General features: G+C 38.0%; 1 protein-coding gene across 2 annotated transcripts in view; it reads right to left on the reverse strand.

Moving 5' to 3' along the window:
- Window positions 1-1,506: 1,506 nt before the first annotated feature.
- Window positions 1,507-16,991, reverse strand: part of AKAP19 (A-kinase anchoring protein 19) — a 31,514-nt gene continuing 16,029 nt past the window's right edge. For both annotated transcript variants that reach the window (XM_031037885.2, XM_031037847.2), the window contains exon 2: window positions 1,507-3,255. In XM_031037885.2, the coding sequence (XP_030893745.1) occupies window positions 2,805-3,092 (288 nt within the window). In that variant the 5' untranslated portion in view covers window positions 3,093-3,255 and the 3' untranslated portion in view covers window positions 1,507-2,804. The remainder of the gene's footprint in view (window positions 3,256-16,991) is intronic.

The following is a 16,991-nucleotide window of genomic DNA, read 5'->3' on the forward strand; positions in this document are numbered from 1 at the left end:
AGGTCGTTTGCAAAGAACAGATAAGGCAACTGAAAATTGAGAACTCTGGGATCAGAGGCTTTGCAACTGAAAGGTAAGAGCACACAAGACACCTTTACCTGGTGAAGGGAGCAGTGAAGCACGGTTGTGGGGTTCAGTGAGGGACTGGCACACTTCTCTGATAATCCGCTGCGTTTACAGTTGCCATCTGAGGTTCCTTGTCACATGGGTGGCGGCTCATCTGCCTCTATCCTGGATGTTCTCAAGGGAGAAGATTCAGGGGTTGGGCACATGTCCATGTGGTAAAGAAAGGAACTTGCTACTGTGCCCCTTACCTTAGTCGAGAACACTGGAGACTTGTTTTTGCAGTGTGTCCTCTGATGGAGCCTGACGTGAGTGCTGTTTTTTGGGCCCTTTTTTCCCCGGTTTCCTTTCCCTTATAATTTGGCCACTATTATTTCATCTGTGTTTATGGTGTGTAAGTTGGAACAAATGTTTCCCTTTCCGGTAGCTAATAATTCTTTGTCTTCTGTTTTATATGTTCCTTCTTTCTCAAATAGATCTTCCATTCTTTTACTGTTTGTGAAAATTCAAAATGAAGTAAATCCAATATTTAGGAAAGAAGTTATCCTATCAAAGATGTTCTCATCTGTTTTGTCATCAAGGCCAAACTATATCTTGATGATTAGCACATGCAGCACAAATTTGTTTATCGCTGCTTTTTCCTGCCTGCCTCCAACTTGGATTATTGACTAACTCACTGATTTGGTTTGACATAATACAGCGTATACTTCCACAATAATTCTGTTGTAAGATCTTATACTCTGTTAAAATGATTCAGGAGCGAGGGGTTGATGCTTGGTGACAAAACCATACTGTCAGAGTGGCAACAGAGGTGAGAATTCTAGCGAGATATGGATCTGACAGGCATCCCTGCTCCAGCCCTGGGAAATAGGGGCCCAGGCACAGAACCTGAGGTTAAATATTTATAAGAAAACTCAACAGTCTACATCCCTGTGTATGCTGAAAAATTGAGTGTGGCTATGGCTTTTGTGTTATCTTTTAAATAGTAAATGACTTTGCAGCAAAAGTGGCCTGATGTGAGATACAAAATGAATGAAAAATGGCAACGTCTAGGCTTTTGTCTGAGTCATTAGTATACTCAAAAACCTAAATTTTTCTTCATGAGCTCGAAAGATACTTTGCATTTTCAGAAGACTTTTGTTCCTTAGCCTTAGAACGTCAGATCCTTATAGAAACAGGAGTGGTGGTTTTTCTACTTTGTAAGTTTCTAGATTGCAAGTACAACAGGACAGTTCAAATCTTGGGACTAGGTGAAATGAAAGTTCAGGTGTCCAAGGGCAACTGAAAGATGGCACATGACTCACTTCAAAGTATTCTCTTTGTCCATGCAATTGGGAGAATTCACTCTGTTTGCAGGTTTCAAAGTATAGTCGTTAAAATTAGAGGTAGCATTTCTGCCTGCTTACAAGGCCAAATATATATTTATCTCAAAGAGGTCACAAGTCTTTCTGCCTTCCTTTAATTGTCAGTGACAAGGGTCTGTTGAATCTTAATAGAATTTAATGCACACAGACTTAAATAATTCCCTTTCCAACTAAGTGTGTAGCAAATCTGGACGAAAAGACCATTCTAGAGACTGAGTCCCAATTTTTCTACAGGTTATGTTTTCTCAGTATCTTCTTCCACTCCCAAATTCTCTGTTACCATTGATTTTAAACAGTACTTAATTCTTGGGGGGAGAAAAAAAACTTCCCCAAAAAGGTAGCCAAATTTAAGAAAATACGGCTGTAAATGCCTTATGTGCATTGTTACCATAAAAAAAAAAAATACACGAGTACTGTCTTTGGAGGAGTGTTTGATCTTCTGTTTTGTAATGCAACTGGATAGCCTCATGCATAGACTGGTCCCACAGTAATCTGAAGAGGGACTGCCCCACTAGTCAATAATAAAAATGGAAATGAGTGCCCATTATACCAACCCTCTACATCTGAGACAGTAAAATTTCATATACATGCAGCACTGCAAACAGGTTCTGCTTTCTACCTTGACTAGGGCTTCTGTTATTTAAAATTTACTGGATTGCTGTTTGTAAAAATTCTTGTTTTATCACTGGGCTGCTTAATTCAGTGCCATAAACATTAATGTCATGACTTCGGTAAATTGTATCCTGTTCAGATGCCTTATGTGCAAAGTCTTGAGTCATCCAATAACAGCTGTGGTTAGTTAGGGCCCTGAGGTTCAAAGTGGTCGTTAAGAACAGGTTTCAAGATGGACTACTTGTACAAGGGATGCTTTCTGCTGCTTGATCATTTGTGTTAAGTAGGGATCCTTGACACAAATGGTTTTGACAAACGACCCACTATTAATTACTGGGGCTTAAGCGCCATTTCCTTGCCAAGGCATCTGAAAAATCCTTTTCATAACTTGTGTGTGTAAATTAACAAATGGTTATTTTAAAGACACTCCTTTTAAAATAACTATTTGATTTCTTTGGTGATACTATTAGTGCCTCAGGAAGAAAGTGGTGTGACATACAGCTGATTACTGTGGTGCAGGACCTATGTTTAGCCCTTTAAATGACTCAAATCCAAGACCAAGCAGATAGAAATTGCTATCAACATAAAAGTGCTTAACATATTTCATTTTAGATATTCCTATACTCTTATCATAGACACTTTTTTTTACATCCAGATGGAGTTATTTGTATTTATTCACACCAGTTTTTGCTATTATTTCATGTGTTTAAACTAGCACCAACTTTATCCACAATTCAAGAAAGTTACCATCATCATCCTATGGCATCAAGGCCCCTCGCTCTCAATGTATGGGATGTCATAGTACTTGATGTTATTGCCTGCCCACTGCTGCAAGGCATCACTCAAGATTTCCTGGGAGAGGCGGTGTGCAAATTCGAAGACTACCATTTCGGGCCCTGGTGGTTCCTTCACTTCCTCTTCGACATTAACTGGAGAAGGCATCCTAGGTAGAAATCTCTCTTCAGATATAAAGCTTTCTTCACTTGCATGCCGCTTCTCACTCTCAAACGTGGTAGGAAATGGGAAAGTTTGCTTTGATTTCATGCAGCCCATGTTATGAAGAGCTTTGAGTGAAGAAAAGCAGTAGCAAAGACTACTTCAACAGCATCTTTGGAAAACACTGAGCTTGTCCACGTGATACTGACCAGTGCTTTTCCTTTCCAGGCACTTCAGAAATCAATGTTTCTTTTTACCAGTCTTCACCTGTAGTGTTTATCTGTGAAAAGAAAAGTTTCATTTTGATCAGGTAGCCTGTAGTAGCAGTCCTCTTTACCACTTTGGTCACTTGTGAGGTAACAACAGCTTTATCTTATCAATAGAAAGAAAACCACTCAGTAAAAGTGGCAATTTACAAAATAGGAAAATCTGTTTTTTATGAAACTAAAAACAGTTTAACTTTTGCTGCTTAGATTTATTTATGTACAAACTCTAGCTTTTGGGTCAAATTCTAGCTGCCTGTTTTTGTAAATTAAAGATTTTATTTATTTGACAGAGACAGAGGGAACACAAGCAGGGGGAGTGGGAGAGGGAGAAGCAGGCTTCCCGCTGAGCAGAGAGCCCAACATGGGGCTCGATCCCAGGGCCCTGGGACCATGACCTGAGCCGAAGGCTGATGCTTAACGACTGAGCCACCTAGGTGCCCCATAAATTTATTAGAACACAGCTATGCTATTTGTGTGTGTGTGGGCTATGGCTACTTTCATGCTACCATGGCAGAGATGAGTGGTTTTGACAGAGACCATGTGGCCTGAAATTACTATCTGGCCCTTTATGGAAAATGTTTGCCAACCCCTGATCTGTGCTGTTGAGGGAAATAAGCAAATAAAACATTTGTCCTGCCTCAAATCTCATGAGCCTACACATCTTGGACTCTTAGGGTCAGGCTCTGGCCCCTGGTTAGATGTTTACAATTAAAGAGACCTCTTTTTTCTTCTGAATTAGATGCTCCCTATGAAACTATATGAAAAGCTCAGATTAAAATAAGGTTAGAGGTTTCCTCCCTTAAATGTCTCTTGTCTGATGTCTGGTCAGTAAGTAGGCTGCAGTGCTCATGATGTACCTTCTAAGCTTCGCAACTGGATGCTGTCACTGAATGACCTTCTCTTAGGACTTAAGGGTAGCTAAATACAAAGCAACTTCACAGGAGGGAGTCCAGCCATAAGAAAGCACAGGTGAAGTCTCTATAACACTGTGATCCCAGATTATAGCATAGTTTTTGGACCAAAAAGTCATAGCTCTAGAAAAATTCATAAAATCAAACTCAGTTGACTTATTTCTGAAATTACTGATCTTAAGATAAAAATGAATTTAAATGCATGGTAGTTTTTAAGTAGTAAAAGTCCAGAAAAGGTGACCTTTGCCATTTGACAATATTTAGATTTCTATGAAGTCTACCCAATTTCTCCGATACTACTACCCCTAATAAGAATTATATGGTCGGGGAGTGGAGGAAGTCTAGCCTTTTGCTTTTAATTACCCTTAGTTCCGTATGTCTTGCTAAAGATGTATTTCAAAAACGAAGATGGTTGGTTTACTAGACAACTCCTTGAAGACAGGAACTGCCCTGGTTGTATATCACCAACATGTTATCTATTTGTACATGAGGCATGGTTAAGGGAATTGTACATAGTTAGCCTGAAAATGATTATTCAATGAATGTCAATAAAAGGCAATGAGTAGGCTACCTGGGTGGCTCAATTGGTTAGGAGTCTGCCTTCAGCTCAGGTCATGATCCCAGAGTCCTGGGATCAAGTCCCACACAGGGCTCCCTGCTTCAAGGGAAGTCTGCTTTTCCCTCTGCCCTTCCCCCCCCACCCCCGACTCGTTTTTTCTCTCTTTCAAAATATTAAAAAAAAAAGGCAATGAGGAGAATCATCATAATCTGTTTTCTAGGATCTTTGGTTTTGCAAAAGCAGCTTTCAAAGTAGTATCAGATTTACTGTCACTAAAAACTTTAAACCCGGACAAAATATATGTGAAAAACAGCACAGGACTGTGATCCTCAAGAGAAGGGAAACACAGAACATTAAACTCCACAATTGAGCATCCTGCCTGGGAACATCTTCCAGCGTTATCTTGGGGAGGTTGGGCCCAAGCAGAGTGGCAGCCCTGCTGAGTTGAAGAGGTTGGAATCCTGAAGGTAGATGAAATTTCAAGAGGCAAGGGAGCTGTGGGGAAAGGCAGAAATGGGGTCTCCCATTTGATAAGGTCTCATCAAGACCACCTGAGGACTTAAGATGGGCATGTACAGGAAAAGGATTTGTAAGACTTAGCACTGAACGATTATACCATAAGTTAGTGCTATGGAATCCTTGGAGTTCCAAGACCAGCCTCCGTGGAGAAACCTCACAGAAACCTTAGGAGTCAGGTGTGAATCCTAGGGCAGGGGTTGGCAAACTTTCTTAAAGGGCTAGATAGCATAGAATTTAGGTATGAGAGCCTATTTAGGTCTATGTCACAACTATGCAGTTCTGCTGTATAGTGCAGAAGTAGCCATAGAGGGGCACCTGGGTGGCTCCGTCGGTTAAGTGTCTGACTCTTGATTTTGGCTAAGGTCATGATCTCAGGGTTGTGAGATCAAGCCCTGGGTTGGCTCCACACTGGGCGTGGAGCCTGCTTAAGAGATTCTCTTTCTCCCTCTGCCCCTCCCCATGCTTGTCCACACTCTCTCTCAAAAAAAAAAAATGGGCAGTGGCTATGTTACAATAAAACTTCACAAAAACAGGCTAACCAGCCATAGACCATATTGGACTAAGTTCAAATGGAGAATAAAACAATACCATTTAAAGGAAGATGACATAATCCAGACTCCTTCAAGGGTATTATCCACAGTATCTATCCTAGAATATAAAATTACTTGCTGTGCAAAGCAGGAAAGTGTGCCCCACGTCCAAGAAAAAAGTTATCCAAATGACCCAGCATTTGGTAATTAACACAACTTACTTAATAGAACTGTAAAGCTGTTTATGTACATAAAGGAAGGGGCGCCTGGGTGGCTCAGTCATTAAGCATCTGCCTTTGGCTCAGGTCACAGTCCCGGGGTCCTGGGATCGAACCCCGCATCGGGCTCCTTGCTTGGCAGGAAGTCTGCTTCTCCCTCTCCCACTCCCCCTGCTTGTGTTCCCTCTCTGTGTCTCTGTCAAATAAAATCTTAAAAAAAAAAAAAGTGATAAAGACTGAAAAAGTAGAGAATCTCATCAGAGCAATGAAAATTGTAAAGAAAAAAGTAAACTCAAGAACTAAAATGAAAAACTCATTGGATGAGCTATTGGATACTTAAGGATTAATGAACTTGAACATACATCTATAGATCTGTCCAATCTGAAAAATGGGGGAAAAGATAAAGTATGTCTTAAAAACAATAAGGAGTTTGACACATTGAACCCATAGAACAGCAGGAAAGGAAGAATATAGGAAGAAAAAAGCAAATGGGACAATTAGAAAACAGTGAAGTGGCTGGCTTAAACCCTTACATATAAAAAATTTGGAAGGAAATGGACTAAAATTTTCAGCTTAAAAGGCAGGCTAGCAAGATTCATGCCACACAAACATAGTCAACAGATATTTGACAAAGGAGCAAAGGTAATACAGTGAAGCAAAGATAGTCTTTTCAGCATGTGCTGGAACAACCATATAGCCACATGTTTAAAAAAAAAATCTAGACACAGACCTTCTATCCTTCACAAAAATTAACTCAAAATGGATCACAGACCTAAGTGTAAAACATGAAATTATAAGACTCCTAGAAGACAGCATTTAGGAGTTATAGATAAATCTAGATGACCTTGGGTTTGGCCATCACCTTTGAGATACAACACCAAAGGCATGATCCGTGAAATAGAGAATTTGGACTTCATCATGTTAAAAACTTCTGCTCTGTGGAAGACACTGTCAAGACAATGAGAAGCCACAGACTTGGAGAAAATATTTGCAAAACTATATCTGATAAAGGATTATCCATAATGTACAAAGAATTTTTTTTTTTTAAAGATTTTATTCATTTATTTGACAGAGAGAGAGAGAGAGAGAACAAGTAGGCAGAGAGGCAGGGAGAGGGAGAAGCAGGCTTCCCGCTAAGCAGGGAGCCCGATGCGGGGCTTGATCCCAGGACCCCGGGATCATGACCTGAGCCGAAGGCAGCGGCTTAACCGACTGAGCCACCCAGGCGCTCCAATGTACAAAGAACTTTTAAAACTCAACAAGTAAACAACCTGATTTAAAAATGGGCAGCAGATCTGAATAGATACCTCATGAAAGAAGACCTACAAATGGCAAATAAGCATATGAAAAGATGTTCAACATTCTACCTTAGGGAACTGCAAATTAAAACACTGAGAACACTTGGTGAAAATCCAAACACTGATGACCTCAAATGCTGACAAGGATGGGGAACAACAGGAACTCATTCATTGCTGGTGAGAATGCAAAACAGTACAGCCACTTTGGAAGACAGGGTGGCAGTTTCTTACAAAACTAAACCTAAAAAACAAAAACAAAAAAACTACCCAAATGAACTGAAAAATTGTGTCCACACAAAACTTAACATATGGATGTTTATAGTTTTATTCTTAATTGCCAAAGTTGGAAACATCCAAAATGCTCTTCAGGTGAATGGATAAACAGTGATATATCCAGACAATGGAATATGATTAAGTGCTAAAAAGAAGTGAGTTATCAAGCCATGGAAAGAAAAGAAGGAACCTTAAATGCTTATTACTAAGTTAAGCCAATCTTTCCAACTATCTAATATTCTGGAAAGGGTAAAACAATAGTGATAGTTAAAAAATCCAGTGGTTGTTGCCAGGGGTTAGAGAGGAGGGAGGGTTGAAGAGCGGGAACATAGAGCATATGTAGAGCAGTGAACTACTCCGTATGATGCTAAAATGGTGGATACATACCATTATACATTTGTCAAAATCCACAGAAGGTACAACAAAGAGTGAACCCTAATGTAACTATGGGCTTTGTGTATTGATGGTACGTTAATGTAACAAGTGTACCACTCTGGAGTGGGATATTGATAGTAGGTGAGGCTGTATGTGCGGGTGCAGGGGCTATCTTTACTGCCTGCTCAATTTTGCTGTGACCCTAAAACTGCTGTAAAAAATAGTCTTTTTAAAAAATCCAACTATATGCTACCTATGAGAGAGGTACTTTAAATATAAAGGTGGCAAGCAAGAGGGTTAGAACGGATACACCAAGCAAATAGGAAGCATAAAAAATCCTGCTGACATTCAGACAAAGTAGACTTCAAGACCAGGGGGATTACCAGATATAAAGAGGGATACTGTATGTGTCAATGAGGAAGACATGACAATCATAAATGTATATGTAACTATTAACAGAGTTCAAAAATATATGAAGGAAAAGCTGCCAGAACTAAAGGGAGAAATGAACATTGCTCTCTAACTGATAGAATATCCAAAGGAAAAAATAAGGAATTCAAGTTTTGAACACTACGATTCAACTTGAGCTGACATTTATAAAAGGCTATACCCAACAGCTGTAGGATACATTCTTAAAATAGACTACATGGTGGTCTCAAAAGATTTCAGAAGCTTGAAACCTTAAAGTGTATTTTCCAAACACTAGATTTAAATTAGAAATAAGTGGCAATAAAAAATCCAGAAAACCCCCAAATACTTGGAAACTACCACATTTCTGAATAAACCATGGGGCACAGAAGAAATCATAAGGAAATTAAAATGTTTTCAACTAAATAGAAACCATAACATACCAAAATTTTTTTTTCATAACATACCAAAATTTTTTAAATGCACCACGAAAACTTAGAGGGAAATTAATGATTTAAATGCTTGTAGCAAAAAAGGTTTAGTTTAAATCAGTGATCTAAGCTTTTACAAAAAGAAGTTAGAAAAAGAAAAACCCAAAGTAAGTAGAAGGAAATAATAAGGATAAGAGCAGAAATCAATGAAGAAAAAGGGGCAAACAATAGAGAAAAGTAATGGAACCAATGCTGGTTTTTAAAAAAGATTTAGTAAAATAGATTAGTCTCTAGTCTGATCAAGAAAAATGACAGGACACACATTGCCAAGATGTATGTAAGAAGAGAGACATTAATACAGATGCTATATACATTACCAGACCAACAAGGGAATATTATGAACTTTATATCAATACCAAATGACCAAAACTAGCATAAGAGAAAATAGTCTGATAGCTCTTTATCAATTAAAGAAATTGGATTTGTAACTTAAATCTTTCCAAAAAAGAAACCTCCAGGCCTAAATGGCTAGCTAGAGCTCTAAATTCTTTCAAATACTCCAGGAAAAAATACCAATCTTACTCAAGCTCTTCAGAAAACAGAGAAAACACTTCTAAATTTATTCAGGATTACACTGTTACCAGAAGCTAAGACACTGGAAGGAAAAACAAACAAAAAAACCTCTACAAGCCAATATCCCTGATGAACATAGACACAGGTCATTTTTAAAAATGACAAATTGAATTCATATATAAAATGGTTAATACATCATGACCAAGTGGGATTTATAACAGGAATGCAAGAAATGTACCATTCAAAAGTCAAGAAATATAATTCATATATTAACATAAAAAAGATTACCATAACTAGATAATCCTCTCAATAAATGCAGAAAAACATCTGGTACAACCACCATTCATGATAAAAATTCTCAGCAAACCAGCAATAGAGATTTTCTCAAACTACTGTTAAATTTAATGGTGAAAAACAATACTTTTTCTATGACAGGAACAAGTCAACAATGTTCATTCTCATGATTGCTGTTAATATTGTACTAGGGAGGGAAGAAATTCACAAAGACTGTCAGAAAGAAAAAGGAAATTGCCTTTATTTGCAGATGACATGATTGTATATGTAGAAAATCCTAAGGATTATGTATATATACAAAAAATTAGAATTTTAGCAGTCTCAAGATCTAAAATTGATATACAAAAATCAACCATTTATACTTAGTGAATAATTGGAAGATGAAATTAATGCCACTTGCAGTTGGGTAAAAAGTAAAAACAGGGATAAATGTAACAAAATATATGAAAGAATTACATTGTATATTGTGTATTTGTATATTTGTATGAATACTACAAATTGTTACTGAGAAAATCTAACCAGGGATGAAGGGTTTATGATCTCAAAGACAATACTGTTAAGGTGTCACTCACTGCTCTCCAAATTGATGTATATATATTTCTAGGTATTCATCTAAGACAAATGGAAACGTCTGCAAAAAAAAAACAAAAATAACTTGTATACTAATGTCCAAAGAAACTTTATTCACAGCAGTCAAAGCTGGAAACAACTGAAATGTCCATCCATAGGCTTAATGGATAAGCAAATTGGGGATCTCCACGAAATGGAATACTAGTTGACAATAAAAAAGAATTAACTGTAGATAATGCAACAACATGGGTGAGTCTCAGAAATATGTTGAGCCAGATACAAAAGGCTGATCATATTTCTATGAATTTTAAGAGTGGACAGTATTAATCCCATGAAATGACACCATAGGTGGTTCTCTTTGGGTAAGGGCTGCTTGGAAGGGGGCATGAAAGAATTTTCTGAGTGATGGAAATGTACACCTTGATTAGACTGTTGATTACATGGGTATTTACATTTGTCAAAACTTGTTAAATTGTACTCATAATATCTGTTATTTCAGTGTAATTTTTACTTCAATAAAATATACATAACAGTTTTTGAGACCATTCTGGGAGACCTAAATCCAGAGGACTGATATATTTATATCTGAAAAGGGCTGCCTGCTTGAATCAGCCACACCAAATTTTAAAATCAGTCTAAAATTATAGCTCTTAAAGTGGTGGGGCAGCATCCAGAGCACAGACTAGCTCATGGTGCGTATGATTCCTATAATAGGCATGTGGTTTCCTTTGTTCTCACACTGGCCTAAATCAGCCCAAACCGAGTGGTCATATTCTTTAGCACCTACAGGAAAGCAAGAAGCCACCTTCTACCCACCATTGCCAGTTCAAGGGCTTTATCCATTTCTTACTTCCTTTGGGAACTTGGGAGAGTGCTTTGGGTTGGAATAATGTCAATAAAAGAGAAATCAATTTGGAAACTGGATGAGGGTCTTTTGTTCTTATAAGTATTGTTCCTGAACTTGTAGCTAAAGGGAGTGGAGTGAGGAGAGGGATATATAACTTTACCCAAAAGAACTAGATTAAAGAGTGTTGTAAGGGATGGAGTATTACTAGTTTGAGCACATCTCTCAAGTGTCTATAGGACCTCAAAGTACCTAGACAGTAAGATATTTATGTCATAACTTTCAGCTTGTTTAGCTGTAGTGCTTCTATCAAGGATAGAAGACTACTGTTCCATAGTTGCTTATCACTTCAATTTACTAATTATGTTTACCATCTCCTTCTTCCCGACTAATAGATGAAATGGCAAACAGGTGTTATTTCCCCTTGCAGAGGAAACAGAGAGGTTACATGGCGAGTAATCATGGAACTTCCATCCCTAATTCAAGCTCTTCTTGGAGTAACAGTTGCTCCAGCAATACCTTATCCAATCATAGCTTATGTTTTTAAGTATTAAACATCCTCTTGAATTTATAGAACTTCACTGAATTATATTCAAAACTTGAATTACAGAACTAGTTTTGAAGTTGATTCTTGCCAATAAAGACCAACATGGTTCCTTTCCAGGATCTTGTTACTTTGCTCATTGCCCCAGTCCTTGGCCTAGTCTCCATCAGTAGGGACATTATGGCCCAGAGCTTCCCAGTCTCCTAAACAGACCACCACCATAGGACTAGCTGTCAACTCTGGCCTTCAGGTCTTGTCTTGGGTAAAATGGCATTGATATATTCATGTCATTAGGTAATCAGCCGATCCAATAACTAATGGAATTGCTCATCACATCCTCAGAGAAGATGCAGTTGCCCTGATAGAATGGGTTTGGTAAACTGCCCCACACTTTGCTTAATCAGATTTTAGTTCTGCAGTTTCTATCCCACAGAAGTCTCTTGAGGTTTATCATGAATAAGGAAGTGTGATCCTTAAAGGAAAGTCAGCCAAAACCAAAAAGTTTATGCTACTACTGTTTATAGTAGCTATTCAAATACTTGATGGACATCTTAAAAGGCAATTACAATTAAAGAATAAGCTTTGTATAATTTTAATCTCTCCTAATAAGTTAGTTGATTCACAACAAAGAAATAAAGTTTCAGCAGTGTTAGTTATTAATACAAGTCAGTAGGTCAGCAGATCATCCAATTAGCTTTCTTAGGATAGCATATGGGATCAGCTGTCCTAAGTTAATTTTAAGGCTATGTTACTCATTTGTCAGGTTAGGAAGTTACTATGGCTAACAGTTGAAGGCATAATACAATAAATGCTGGATATTAACCAAGAAAAGTATTTTAGCTCTTGTCATTTTAACTGGCTGGCTACAGAAATATAAAATGTCTTAAAAATACAATTTTCAAAATTGAGCCCAGAAATAAACCCATACTATATGGCCAATTAATCTTTGACAAAGGAGGCAAGAATATACAATGGGGAAACTGAACAGCTACATGCAAAAGAATGAAAGTGGACCACTTTCTCACACCCATATACAGAAATAAACTCAAAATAGACTAAAAACCTAAAACTCCTAGAAGAAAACATAGGCAGTAATCTTAAAAAAAAAAAAAAAATTTTTTTTTTTTTTTTGAGAGAGGAGCAGGGAGGGGCAGAGGGAGAGGGAGAGAGAGTCTGAAGCGGACTCTGTGCTGAGCACAGAGCCCAACGTAGGGCTTGATTGGACACTTAACCACTGCACCACCCAGGCGTCCTGGCAGTAATCTCTTTGACATCAGCTATAGAAACAATTTTTTTAGATGGGTTTCCAGAGACAAGGAAAACAAAAGCAAAAGTAAACTATTGGGACTATATCAGAATAAAAAGCTTTTGCACAGCAAAGGAAATCATCAACAAAATGCAAAGGCAACCTACTGAATGGAAGAAGATTTTGCAAATGATGTATCTGAAAAGGGGTTAACAACCAAAATATATAAAGAACTTCTATGACCCAACACAAACAATCTGATTAAAAAACCTGAATAGACATTTTTCCAAAGAAGACACACATGGCCAACAGACACATGAAAAGATGCTCAACATCATTAATCATCAAGGAAATGCAAATCAAAACCACAATAAGATATTCACCATATACCTGTCAGAATGGCTAGAATCAAAAAATAAGTGTCGATGACGATGTGGAGAAAAAGGAACCCCCGTGCACCGTTGGGAATGCAAACTGGTGCAGGCACTGTGGAAAACAACATGGCAGTTCCTAAAAAAGTTAGAAATACCACAAGATCCAGTAATTCCACTACTGGGTATTTACCAAAAGAACACAAAAACGGTAATTCGAAAAGATATATGCACCCCTATGTTATTACAGTATTATTTACAATAGCCAAGATATGGAAGCAACCTAAGTCTATCAACAGATGAATGGGTAAAGAAGATGTGATTTATGTTTACACACACACACACACACACACACACAGGAATACTATTCAGCCATACAGAGAAATGAGATCTTGGCATCTGCAACAACATGGATGGACCTAAAGGATATAATGTTAAGTGAAATAAGTCAGAGAAGGACAGTACCATATGATGTCACTTATATGTGGAACCTAAAAACAAATGAACAAAGAAACAAACAAAAAACAGACTCTTAAATACAAAGAACAAATTGGTGGTTGCCAGAGGGGAAGTGAGGGGGAGGATGGGTGAAATAATGAAGGGCATTAAAAGGTACAAACTCCCAGCGATAAATAAGTCATGGAGATGAAAAGTACAACATAGGGAACATAGTCATTAATACAACAACACTGTGTGGTGACAGTAACTGCACTTATAATGGTAAGCACTGAGTGATGTATAGAATTGTTGAATGTTGTACAGCTGAAACTAATATAACATTGTATGTTAATCATACTTCAATAAAAATATTGAAAATCTTTTATACTTTAGTTTATAATCTTAAGATACACAGAGTGGGGCGCCTGGGTGGCTCAGTCAGTTAAGTGTCTGCCTTTGGCTTGGGTCATGATCTCAGGGTCCTGAGATCGAATCTGCCTTGGACTCCCTGCTCAGCGAGGAGTCTGCTTCTCCCTCTCTCTCTGCCCCTCTCCCTGCTTGCGCGTGTGCACGTGCGCACACACACACACACACTCTCCCCCCCCCAATAAATAAAATCTTAAAAAAAAAAAAAAGATACACAGCTGTCAATAAGGGATGCCCGGGTGGCTCAGTCTGTTAAGCATCTGACTCTTGATTTCTGCTTAGGCTATGATCTCGGGGTCATAAGATCCAGCCCCACGTCCTTGCTCAGTGTGGAGCCTGCTTGAGATTCTTTCTCCCTCTGCCTCTCCCCCAACTTGTGCACACGCTCTCTAAATAAATAAAATCCTAAAAAAAAAAAAAAATTGTCAGTGAGGACATTCCTTAACCATCCAGCCAGTCTTTAATGAGTCTCTACTATGTGTTCAGGACCAATGTCTATAAGTGATTTCAAACTTACTGAACAAAACAGAGAGTAAGAATAAGATGGCAACTTACTCAGGCTCTAAGTAGTATAGATTTCCAGAGAAGGTCCTTAATTTATCTTTGCCTTAATAGGTGATGTGGCCTTTTTTTGTTCATGCCACTGGCAGCTAAATAAGAGAATGCCTTTCCTCCCACCACACCCTACCCTTTACCCCCCAAATCCCGACACATACACACATACACATACACACACACACACACACACACACCCCACAGGCATACATAAACAAAAGAAAGCTCTTTTTACTTCTTTCCCTCAATGTTACTTAGGAGCCTCAAAGCACTAAGTATATAGAGTGAGTCAGGCCATAGCTCCGGCACTTCCCTTAGGAATAGGTCTGGCAGCTACTGGGTCTTCTATTGGATCCTTCAAACAGAAGATTTAAATTACTGCAGCCCATCATTCTGTGTCGTTCACTTTAGAGGGGTGCTCCATCCTGAATGCAGTGTCATCAAATTGAGCCTGGTGAGTAAGCTCCTTGGCAATATGCCAGGGAAGGTGTCAAAAAAAGTCATAACGTGAATATGAGTCAGGCCCTAACATAGAGCTCTAGCCAAAAACTAAGTAACTTCTAAAATATGCTCTGGAAATGAATAGGCCTCTAAGTCCCTGAAAGTCCATCGTAAATACTAGATTAACAGAAATGGTTATTACTGTTAGCCTGCTTTATATCATATTCTGAGCCTCTAAGCAGATTTTTAAGATGTTTTATATCTCAAGTTACGATTTTAAAATGAGCCCTAGCCTTGAATTAATGCAAATCTCTATATAATTAAAAAAATAGTCTTTAAAAAGAAGTCTTATGCATATATATATACTATTTTTCAAATTTCAATGTAGATGCAATTAATAAATGCTAATTAAAAAATATAAGAATTCATTAAAAAATAATGGAGTTCCTAATAACATTTGTCATTATTTGTTCTCTAATAATGGGTACTAAGAGTATATTTTCTTTCTTGTAAGGGGTCCATGAAAATTGGACTTTGAGCAGAGATCTTTGTCCTGGTAATACTGAGAATCACTGACTTAAACTTTAAATTCATAACAGGATCAAATGATACCAGTTAAATTGGCAAATAGAAATAAACTCTACTATTCACATGAAGAAGTAAAAGCTGGAAAATACAGTAAATATGATTTTGGCCAGTTTGAAGATTGCCTAAAGAGCACTACTGTATGGTCTTTGGAAACTGACTAGCTGGTGTCATCCTCAGGCACACAGAACATACGCAGCGTGCAGCTCCTTACCGGCAGGGTGGTCTCAGGAGGACTCTTCACGAGGTCACATTTAGGGGCAAATTTTCTCAATGGAGAGGCAGGGAAAACAATGCTGTTAAGTGAAAGGATGATGTTTGAGATTCTAATAAACCTGAGTAGAGCTGTGTGGTAGGACTTCATCTGTGAACTGAGATCTACCCCAGAATTCATCATAAAAATTGAGCTTCTATATGTAAACCATCTAGAGTTGCCTTGGAACATGCAAGTTGTTCAGTAAGTGTTACTTCCTTTCCTTCTTTCTCTTAGATTGTCGCCTAAAACTAATAGTATCAGATTATTTTCAATGTTTTAGTTACTATACTTTATAATTAAGGAAAGAGAATATAATCTAAGAATGCTGATAGTGATTTTGAATCACTACAATCACATGATAGATGTAAGGCACATATCAATGCTTCATCTCATTTACCAAGTCCTGCAGGTGGAGAAGAGAAAGAGGCATTTCTCCTGGCTGTCTGAGCTTTACTCTGGGTGCATGTCTGGCTTCACCTAACCAACCCTACTTATGGCTAGGAATATTGAACTTCACTTTGCAGTAATTCTTCCAATACTATAAGTCTGAATCCTTGCAGGAAAATGGAGAGTAGCTTCTGACCAATTAGTTGAGAAAAAACTAGTTGAAGAAAAAAAATGTGATCTAGATCACCACTAAGAATGTAAAACATATCAACTTTATATTCTATACACATTTCTTAGTCATGTCATGCCCTCGCTAAATGACACAGCTGCACTCGTGATGCATGAATTAAGCTCTGTAAAATTCTGAAGCCAGTTCCTTGAGCCACTGTTGGTAAATGGAGGTGGGGGGGTATGAAGAACCAGGTAACAATGTCAAAATATGGTCTTTGGTTTGTTACAGCTGGACTATTTAGATCCTGTAGCTGAAACTAGGAATCTGAGCTTGAATCAGAACATGAAACCAAAAATGAAAGTTCAGTCCTAAACTCACTGCAATCTGAAAATCATGATCCAATCATCCTTATATGCTAAGCCAATTATTCCGTAGACTCCTACCTCACATTTGTAAAATGCTTTCTTTTTTAAAAGGGCTTTCTTATCATCTCCCTTCTTCTCCCTAGTATTACTACACACACATT

The sequence above is a fragment of the Leptonychotes weddellii genome, chromosome 3 (assembly GCF_054177405.1).
Source record: "Leptonychotes weddellii isolate Sample4059 chromosome 3, ASM5417740v2, whole genome shotgun sequence".
NCBI lineage: Eukaryota > Metazoa > Chordata > Mammalia > Carnivora > Phocidae > Leptonychotes > Leptonychotes weddellii.